This window comes from Triticum aestivum, chromosome 3B, assembly GCF_018294505.1.
Source record: "Triticum aestivum cultivar Chinese Spring chromosome 3B, IWGSC CS RefSeq v2.1, whole genome shotgun sequence".
NCBI lineage: Eukaryota > Viridiplantae > Streptophyta > Magnoliopsida > Poales > Poaceae > Triticum > Triticum aestivum.
Window position 1 is genome coordinate 572840808 of NC_057801.1, and position 11008 is coordinate 572851815.

The window sequence follows — 11008 nt, forward strand, 5'->3', positions numbered from 1 at the left end:
GTGCCTGTTCAGTAGTCAGTTTTGCTGAACGAACACCGCCGTAAAATGATGCTTGCACGATCTCTCTCTCTCTCTTTTTCTCTCTTTTTTAAAAAAAAATCACCACCGGAAGCTAGGCCTTATAATGTGTCTTCAGAAAACCCTGATGCAATCTTGGCAATTCTGACGGAGCTTTGTCCTCCTCCAAAGATGGATTTTTCTCAGTATTAGCCAAAGGGTTGTCTTGCCTTGTATAGAAATACTAACACACCCTTCCAGCCGTGTACCTGCCATAAACGACGACCGGACACGCTTGCAGGGGCGGTGCGCCGTGGTGCTAGAAGCTAGCAGGAGGCTCGAGGCCGTGCCACGGCAGAGGAGGTGAGGCTGGCCAGGTACAGTGCAATGGCGACTCGCTGGCGGCCACGGCGGCTCAGAGATGGCGGCTCAAGGGTCAAGGCGAGGTTGGCGACTCGGCAGCCGGGACCGGTCACGGCAAAGGCGCAGCTTGGTGACGAAGCGACGCGGAGGTGAAGCGGCGAGGTGGCAGCGGCTCAGCCTGGCGCGACGCAGGCCCGGGCCCAGGGGTGTGCGGCCGGTGCGGCCGCACAAGGCCTCCAGCTGGCAGGGGCCCCCAAAGAGACCTCCTCGCTGGCGCCTTAAGCGCCAGTAGACGAAACCAGCGCTCACGCGGCTCTCTACATGGGCCGGCCCGAGAATGAGCGGACGAGCTCGCGCACCACGCGTGCTTCCCCTCGATCGCTAAAAAAAAGCTCGATCGTTTTGTGGTTGACTGATAGTGCTAGACCGGTTAACCATTGACTTTAGAGATTTTTTCTTCAAAAATTCAGAAAATAGAATTCAAGAATAAAAATGATCACAGATTCTAAAAAGTTCACTGATTTTCAATAAAAGTTCATCAAACTTTACAAAAAGTTCACGAATTTGATAAAAGTTCACCGATTTTGAAAAAAAATAATGAATTTTTCTAAAAAAGTTCATCGGTTTGGAAAAAGTTCACACATTTTGAAAAAAGTTCATTGAATTTGAAAAAAGTTCATCCACTTTCCATTAAAAAAGTTCACAAATTTGAAAAAAAGTTCATCATTTTGAAAAAAGTTCACGATTTTGAGAAAAGTTCACGAATTTGAAAAACAAGTTCATCGCTTTTGAAAAAGTTCATCTACTATATCAAGAAAAAGGTTCACGAATTTCGTTCACAAAAAAAAGTTCGCGACTTCGAGAAAAAGGTTAAAGGGACAGAGAAAAAAATGAAGAAAGAAGAAAAAAAGGCCAAACAAACCACGTTGTAAGACTTGAGGTTTGTTGGTCGGGTGGTTATGGCGTTGAATTCCTAAGAATCCCGTCGCGGGTTCGAATCCTGGGTTGCACGCACTTTTTCTCTTTTTATAGAAACTGAGAACGAGCATATGGGCCGGCCCGCTACAGGGAGGGTATGCGCCGTGTACCAAAATGCCTTAAGGCGCCGAATAGGATTTGGCCCAAATTAGAGAGCTCCTAACCGGCGCTCTCAGCGCCGGTTCCTGGCATTTCCTAACGGGCGTCTTAAGCGCCCGTTTCTTCGACTGCCGCAAACGGGCGCATACCCCGCGCCGCGCTGGGCCGGCCCGTTTCATTCTTTTTCTTTCTCTTAAAAAAGAGCAGCAAAAATCTTATTGCGAATGTAAGGTCTTGAACTCACGACCTCGCTGTTGAAATCGTAGCACACTAACCAAACGACCACGGTACAGATTGTGTCCGTGTACTTATTTTCACTCTTTTATTTACGTAGGCCGCGAGAGCCCACCGAACCAGATTTCACCGCTCGCTGATTTCTGGGCGTTTTTTTTATTTTATTTCTGGTTCCTTTTTTCTTTTTCTTTTCTCATTTTTCTTTTTATATTTTCTTTAAAATGCGAATTTTTAAAAAAATTTGAAATTTTTAAAATGGAAGGAACTTTTATCAAATCGATAAACTATTTTTAAAATTCGATGAGAATTTTAAAATTCCATGACCTTTTTAAAATTTGAACAATTATTGAGAACATGAACAAAAATTTATATACGATGAGCGATTTTCAAATATACACTAAACATTTTTTCGGTGTACGATGAACAATTTTTAACTACACAGTGAACATTTTTGTGATATACATTGAAATAATTTAAAATATATTATACATTTTTATATATTAGATGAACAAATTTTATACATTGAACATTTTTTTAATATAATCTGAACAATTTTTAACTACACATTGAACAATTTTGTGATATGCACTGAAAAACTATTTAAATATCCATTGAACATTTTTTGATGTACACTGAACTTTCCTTACTAACCTTTTTAAAATTTCATGAGCTTTCAAATCCATGAACTTTTTCCTGAAATGAGTGAACATTTTTGAATACATAAATCATTTTTTAAAACAAATTCGTGAAACTTCTTTTTTTTTGTTCGTTGGTTTTTTTTTTGGAACAACGCGGCTTCGGTTACGTATTAATAGTTGCACGGTAAAGTCAGCAGCATGTCGAAGGCAGTAGCTCGACTGGTTATTCTGCGCTCGCGGCATGTCGTCGGTGTGAGTTCGAATCTTTGCTGCTGCTCGCACCAACATTTTTTAGTGTTTTTTACGCAGTGTATTTTACGTTGGCGCTTCACGAGGGCGGTGCAGTGGGCGCCAATTGTGTTAGCGGCGCAGAAGGCGCCCTATAGGAGCTCCCTTCCTCGTACTGGCGCCCGAAGTCGATGCGAGTGGGCCGGCCCAGCGAAATTCAATCGTTACAGGGGTAGCGCGAAAAAAATGGAAAAAACACCTAAAATTAAATGTTTCTCGACGAGATTCGATCACGCGCCTTAAGAATTGTGAACGCGCATGGCTAACCACCTGACCTACTCTGCGGTACTTATAAACAACAGGGAGAACATTAAAAATACATTTGTAGTCGCGGAATTTATTCCACATGTAAACTTTACTCCATCGCTTTGACTTTTTTTTTAACATTTTAGAAAAAGCTCATGAATTACAGAAAAGTTCTTTTGTTTTGAAAAATAAAATCAATTTTGAAAAACAGTTCGAGATTTTAGAGAAACATTTCTATCGATTTTCAAAAATAGTTCACAAATCTTGAGAAAAAATTTCAAAGATTTGAAAAAACTTCATCAAAAAATCAAAAAAAGTTCATCGATTTTGAAAAAAGGTCACCGATTTTGAAAAAAGTTCATCAATTTTGGAAAAAATAGTTCACGAAGTTGGAAAAAGTTCATCAACTTTGGAAAAAGTTTACAAAAAAGGGGAAAAATTCATCAAATTTGAAAATAAGTTCATCAAAATTGAAGAAAACTTCATCAAATCTGCAAAAAGTTCATCGATACTGAAAAAGTTCATTGAAATTCGAAAAAAGTTCATCAAATTGGAAAAATAGTTCATCAAATTTAAATAAAAGTTCATCGAAATATAAAAAGAGTTCATCGATTTGAAGCAAACGTTCATTAAATTTGTTTAAAAGTTCATCGAAATACAAAAAGAGTTCATCGATTTAAAGCAAACGGGCGCCGAATAGGATTTGCCCACAAATTAGCAGCACATTAGCAACTAGGCCTACTCGAGCCAGCGGCCCGGATAGCGGCCCGGTCGCTAATCCATGGCCTACGAGAATACCCATTGTTCGCACTAACCCCAACGACGCAGCAGCCGGGCGACAGATGCAACCTGACGACGCAGCGGAGAAACGGCGGCCGCCGGCATCGGCAGCGCCCGCAACGCTGGCCGCAACAACCAGCAGGTAAATAGGGCAGGCACATGGCTGTATTCCAGTGATGCGCCAGATCCACTTAATCAAATCAACTAATCACCATCACTTCATCCTCCAGAATAGGTACTAGCTCGCTTTTTGTTACTTTCCCTCTGAAGGAGAGACGAGGGACAGTTTGACCAGGTCATTTTTTAGAGAGAATTCCTTATACGGCCCTTTCTTAAAGTTTAGTTCCTTATTTGGCTCAAAATAAATTTTCTTCTCTATTTGACATCTAAAGTAATTTTTGTTCCTTATATGACACTTCCGTCCATTTTCGACACTAACGGTGTTAAGTGTGAGGCAAAAAAACTGTTTTGCCCCTAATGTATTGTGTAACTATTCTGGATTTAATAAAAAGGCAATCAACTCATTCATGTTTTAGGGATGTTCAACGAATACCGTGCATGTATATACATGCTCTAATATTCTGGTTAGTACATCATGTGCGAGTGTGGCTGCAGAGTGGATGACCCACGGCGCTGGAGGCGCGCTCGGCCTTGGGCGTTCACGTAGACATGACACTGCTGGCACGTCTACCCATACCACAGTGGTGCCATGAGTTGCGGACGGCGCAGTCATTGCCTGCAATTCGTGACAGCCGCAATTAAATATGCGCCTTCGGTAGTCGGACATAGCACAGCTATGCCCGAGCTCATGAGTGAGGCCCTGGATGGAGCGATGGAGCGGCCCTGGGCGTCGTCATCTGCAGGTATGTAACTCGGTTTCGTCGAGCGGCCGTGGGCGTCGTCATCTGCAGGCCGCCGGAGTTGAGGTGCACATGCACACCAAGCACGCAGACAACCAGGTGGATTGATTCCACGTGAACCTATTACATGCACGTATACACGATCTGCACATACACAAGTAGCTACGTACCAAGCCGCCGGCTAACACACACCTGAGAACACGAGGCACACAACAAAGCGAGATTGGTTGGCCATAGCCACATGCCTGTCGTTTCTTTCTTCGGATTGATGATGATGATCTGGGTGCAAAAATATTACAGGGGTACACGATAGCCTACAAAGCTAACCTCCCATAACACGACTCGAATGATTGTTCCAGTCCAGGCCGGGCAGACTCTCTATCGTGCTTAATTCCAACAGAGGAGGCTCAGGCTACAGGCGTCGTTGTGCACGTGATGAACAAACCAAAATATGGTATGTATCGATCATGGATGTTTTGTATGGCAACCTAAGGAACAAAATATCGGACCATACCTATACATGCACAACATCCGTTGAACATCCATAAAACATGAGTGAACTGTTTGCTTTTTATTACATCCAGGATAGTTACACATTGCACTAGGGGCAACATGGTATTTTCACCTCACACTTAACACCGTTAGTGGCTAAAATGGACGGAAGTGCCATATAAGGAACAAAAATTATTTTAGGTGTCAAATAGGTTAGAAAATTTTATTTTGGGCCAAATAGGGAACCAAATTTTAAGAAAGGGCCAAATAAGGAATTCTCTCCATTTTTTACGTCCGTTAGTTCATCAGTCCCAATTCTACAAACAACTAGTAGAACGCCCGTGCGTTGCTACGGGCTGCAATGCATATGAATGAATCAAGAAATGATTAATGTTGTCTCCAAGATCCAAGGTTATTTCTCCCTCATACATTCAGGTGTGTTCGGACATTAGACAGGCGCCGAACGGGCTCCCAAATCCCGCCCATGTGTGAAGGAGAAACCTAATTGTCCGGACTATCCATCATGTTGTTCTATTTCAAAAATGTGTGTCAAAAATGGCATTTGCTTTGTATTCCTATAATGGCAAATTGGTGTTCTTTCCCACTCCTATCTTCCTCAGACCCCTTTCCCCTTTCCCCTCAACCTTCACTCTTTTATTTTTGTGCCATGACCCTCAGCCTTCATACTCTGGACCGTGTTTAATCTTTGTTTTTATGTTCTTATTCTTTCAACATATTATATTTTTTATTGACTCAAAATCCTTCTAACATCATTTTTGGAGAACAATCAATTGAATAAATAGAAAGCAATAATTTAATTGTTCATATTTTCCATTATAGTAATACAAATAAAGTTTGACACTGACTTGGCACGGATTTGATCAAAACATTTGTATCAAGAAGTTGTGATTCATCTGCTCCCCTGAGATCCTGACGTCCTGTGTAAGGCCATTGATGAAATGGGTTACAACACTGGGTTTGCACGTCAATATGCATGCCTGGTCCTATTCTGAGCATTGGGTTTGAATGGAGTCGTCGCAGCCTTTCGATAAATCAAACCAACATTGATCAAACCCAAAGAGGATTAGCGAACCTATCAATTTATCGGTACAATCAAGAGTAGTGAAAGCATGATCCAGACCAAAATAAAGCTTTTAATTATACCAACTGTTGAGCTAACTTAGGTTTAGGGAGGATCAGAACAAACGAGGATGACAAGAATTTGGAAGTAGATAGGGAAGAACAGGAGAGTTCAGAGAAGGGGCGGGTGAGATTGAAAATTACTCCCTCCGTTTCTAAACATAAGTTTTTTTAGAGATTTCAATATGGTCTACATGCGGAGCAAAATGGGTGAATCTACACTGTAAAATACGTCTATAACTCTATATACATCCGTATGTAGTCTATATTGAAATCTCTAGAAAGACATATATTTTTTTCGACAAGGGAAATATATTAATATCGCGGAGATACCAATTAAAAAATATACACATTGGCCTAGCCCATCCCCTCGTCATCTTCAGTATGCACTTTGTCGGTCCTGACAGTGAGTGACCTGCAGACACAAGAAAAATGAATCACAATTAATACTATTTGTACATGAATGAGGAACAAAGGGTATAGTATAACTTTTTGCATAACAAAAGTACATAACCCAACAAAGAAAAGCTGAAACATTTGAAAGGATGTAAGAGAAAATACAACTATTCCAATTAAAGGAGAACTGTAGAATTCTTAGAATACAAAAGTTAATTATACAAGAAGAAACATATGCTAGATTGAGCTAAATCTGGTGTAGGGAATTAAACACGAAGGAAAAACATAGAGCTCCCTATGAACATTTGATATTATCTTAGAAGGGAGACTAAGCAGTGACTGTTAAGTGCTTACGGCTTTAGAGAATGAAATGTCCAAGTCAAATAACTACTCACCAGTCACACCTCGGAGTGAAAAGGTAATTCATCAAAAGAAATCCGAAGGAAGCGTCACAAAGTGTGATAGAAATTGAAACCTTGAACTGCCACCCATTTAATAATGCAAGTGGACAACTCGAACATGCACTAACTTGGCTTTTCCACTCACTAAAAGACCCTGTCAATAGCGGTGTGAATATTTATTAAAGCCTTTCTGCTTAATCGAGCCTCATTTGCATCAATACGAGAAACTAAGTCTTCTGTATGATGTTTGAGAAACTACAAAGAATAAATGATCTTTCTTACTCAAATCCGTAAAATGGCGAGCCTAAACACTGAAGTCCAAATTTATCGAATTTCATGAAGAAAACTTAGTTTTTCTTAGACATAAACGCTTAGTTTCTCTTAGAAAAAAAAACTCAGTTTGTCAATTAAATGGAGTAATTGTTGGAGTTCATAGTCAGACAATGGCAATTTGGAGGTTAAGGAGCTACAGTGGAGTATTACAGTTTTTGCAGAAAAAAGTTCCATCAATGATGAAACCTTGTTTTTGGTTCGATTGGTATCAACAAGAGCGCATTCGTACACGGATCACTCGAGATCGAATAATTATCTTTTGAAACAACAAATATATATAGTGCTTCAAGAAACCAAGACCTTCTCTTATACACTCCAGTCCATAGAAAGATGGTACCAATCTGTAGAAAATTGCCATATAGATGCATACAGAAAACAAAAACATTGAACTACTATGGGTTTTCATGATCGACAAAAGATAAGTAACAATACAATTTCCACCTATGTACCTAGAACTCATGGAAGCAACAAATTTGCAAGGCATCTAATTCGACCAGCTTAATTGAAAACTCTAATACCATCAGTGGAGGAGCAAAGTAATACTCACAGGTTGAGTAGCTCAGTGCGCTTCTGACAACGGCGTGAGCATCAACGTCTAGTGCCACTGATCAACCAGCACAGAGATGGCGCATAAGATGAGGAGATGGGAGATCAGTGTCAGCAGGAGAGATCATCGGAACATTGTTGTTGTACATAGGGGTAGCGCGAGCAGCAGGGAAAAACTCATGCAAGCAGGTTATGCTGCGCTTGAGAGACCGGAGAAACCATGGAAGCACCTTTGCCAAATGTGAAGCAGGATGCCCGACTGGAAGCTTTGTTGCAAGATGCATGAAACCAAACTCCGTCCCTTGATACAATTCAAGCAGAACAAAATATAGGTCACATAAAGAAAAAATAAAGCATAGTTAAACACAACTCTGATGTATTCACTTAAAATAGGATGATAATGATCTAAAGAAAACGGCAACCATCAAAGATGTCTCACCTTCAAACACCATGCTGAATTAATGATTGTTCTAAAATAAACAACTAAAAGATAAAATATTTAAAACATTACAGTGACATGCTATTTTATTTTTCTTCACAAACTAACATGATCAGGATCGCTCAACATGGACAAACAAACATTCCTCATGGTTTTCTTTTCTTGCTTTCAATTCACTGAAGGAAAGTAAACACCCGGTGTTGTGTGTGACTCGCCCACACACATGGGGAAGACAGGTCCATGGGCTCTGGCCACCCACAACCAGACTGCATGATCCAGCGTAAAGGCACTGCTTGCTGCTACCTCGGCTCCCCAACCATCACAACAGCAGGTTTGCATCGATTTGCACACAAACCATGTCTCTACTGGCTGCAACACAACCATGTCTTCCTATGTGGTTACCACACTCCTCTTTGATGTCCCTCCATCTCTCTCTCCCTCTCCCTCCTCTCAACGACCAGCACAAGGGACAAATAATAGCATGGAAAACAACACTCATCAACTCTTAACTACAACCCTTAGAGGCATATCATCATTAATGTTGTTTGTAAAGGAGGAGCCAAGACAACATCTCAAAAGCTTATAGACCATGAACACCATCCTGTGACAAGCCTCAGATTTCACAGGTCTGGCCTGCAACTTTACAATAGTTTTGCTAGAACTGAGTGTCATGGTCCAAATGTAGCAGTAGGACAGGACGAAGTGGTTGAGGCCAAACCTGCACAAAACTATCCATCTTGAGCAATGAGAGGCCATAGAGATTAAGTGGTATCAGCAAGTTGACAAGGCCTCGCTGATTGCAGTCAACCAAGAGCTCCCTGGTGGTGGCAGGATGGTTACCCTGTGCATCGCTAGGGGTCATCAAAACAGAGAAAATATCCATTTAGTAGTAAAGAGAGAAGTTACGAAAGAAAACTTTTCACACAAAATCAGAACATGGATCCATATCAGAGCTAGAATACTTTTCACAAATAATCAGAATTGCGATCCATATCAGATCATGAAAACATTTTACTGAGTCAATACCGATACTGATATGAGCCAGTTTTTTAGACTATAAGATATGAACCAGTTTATAGAATTGAAAATCAAGAAACTGCAGTAATACAGATTAAATATGCAAATTTCGGCAATGAACTACTAGGATCGCTTAAACTGGAATTTCAAATAACATATACAGAGGCACTATAGTTCCATTACGACATAATCATATTCTCACAATCCGAGCCGAAAATAGTACTCATGTGATGAGAAGAAACGTTGTAGGTAGAGAGGTCAGTGAAGACATAGATCGAGGTGGGTGTGGCCGGCGATGATGTAGCAACAAGGTCGCCCACTACAGAGACATCAATGAGTGATAGTGCTTAGGAGGGAGGAGGTGGCCACCACTACTCACCTTCTCTAGCTCATCATCGTCATCATCAATATTATTGTTCTGCTGAAGCTAACCTTCGCATAAGAAATCCTTGTGTAGCATCCGAGTTTGGACCTTGGATATATGCTAAGGTGCCAAGCCTAAATCATGTTAACCAGTGTCTAGATTAATCATTTTGAACTAGTGTTTGCTCAAAACAAAGGAAACAACCAATGTGACATATCTTATAATTATTGAAAAGTAAGGCAATATATTTAAGGGAAATGTTTCCCATGTTCTATATTCAAAAAAATATAGAATATTGGTCTAATATGATTTAAAATCGCCAAATCACAAGAACTAAAATATCATTGAAATGAACAGGGTTACATGTACATGATCTGTAATATTTCATCGTACATAATCTTCACTTCTCTCATCTTCTTCATCAGGCAATGGGCCAATGCATTATTTCATCGTCGCTGTCGGCTGTCACAAGAGGCTAACATGCAATCAGGCACACAAATGTTGAAAAGCGTGAGTGTGCAGAGAAGAGGATGAGATGCACATGCCTTGCCATGCTCGCGGACCAACTGTAGATGTAACTATCCTCTATCCAATGCTGCAGGTCCCAGATTCAAAGCGTCCTCCTCGCTGGGCCAGCAGACGGCTGTGCCGGGGTAGCCGAACCGCTACAGGTCGCGACCTAGGGAGGCGGTGGTGCCGTGCTTTCTCATACACAACGGAGTGGGGTGGCAGCGGCTGGCCCCCTTTGCCGCGGCAGGTGCGGCGCATGGTGCTACGACGCGAGTGAGAGGAGGAGGAGATGGGCGGGTGGCCGGTGCGGTGGTTGCTGCGGGAGAGATGGGCCGCCGTTGGGTGGTCACGGACTCGCGGGAGGGAGCCAGGGAGGGACGCCGGGTAGTTCGAGATTGGGAGAGAGGTCTGGAGATGGAGATGGAGATTGGGTCAGGGAGAAGGTGGAGGACGTGGGTTCTGCCCTGTTTTTGCGTCGGTGTGGTGCGCGATGTTTTCGCCAGATTTTTTTTCGTGCGTGCTATCGTACGAGGGGAGGAAAGGGCCGAATTGTGTTTTTCGGGTGTGGATCTGGTACGTGGGCTGAGTTGGCGATTTTTGGGCTGCTGCGAGCCTATGGCCCTTGCGGTTTTCGTTCGAAGGGGAGGAGGGGATCGAGAGGTCGAACCATCACGACGTTCGATCCCCCTTTAATAGTAAAGATTTGCTGCTAACTGTTGGATGTGTAGACGTCTTGTGTTTCAAGATCCAAGGTGTGTCCTCTAAAAGTCTATCTGAAAATATGAATAGAAATATAAGTTTTTTTAGAAAAATTTAGAGGATTTAATTGAACATCATAAATGACATATTAGATAACTTGAATATACAATAGTTTTATTTTTCAAAGA

General features: G+C 41.6%; 1 protein-coding gene across 6 annotated transcripts; it reads right to left on the bottom strand.

Annotated features, from left to right (window-relative positions):
- Positions 1-6243: 6243 nt before the first annotated feature.
- Positions 6244-10606, bottom strand: LOC123070994 (uncharacterized). Of its 6 annotated transcripts, none has more exons than XM_044494439.1 (7): positions 10157-10604; positions 9981-10073; positions 8949-9081; positions 8022-8092; positions 7793-7849; positions 6907-7066; positions 6244-6530 (listed from the first exon to the last, which is right to left on the bottom strand). In XM_044494439.1, exons 3-7 carry the CDS (start codon positions 8984-8986, stop codon positions 6473-6475), a joined length of 384 nt encoding a protein of 127 aa, XP_044350374.1. In that variant the 5' UTR covers positions 8987-9081; positions 9981-10073; positions 10157-10604; the 3' UTR covers positions 6244-6472. The 6 variants fall into 6 exon arrangements, 4 of the variants coding, with proteins under 4 accessions (XP_044350374.1, XP_044350372.1, XP_044350370.1 ...); XM_044494437.1 differs by adding an exon at positions 9627-9745 and having other exon boundaries at positions 10005-10604; XM_044494435.1 differs by adding an exon at positions 9627-9745 and having other exon boundaries at positions 9981-10604.
- Between the last annotated feature and the right edge of the window lie 402 nt (positions 10607-11008).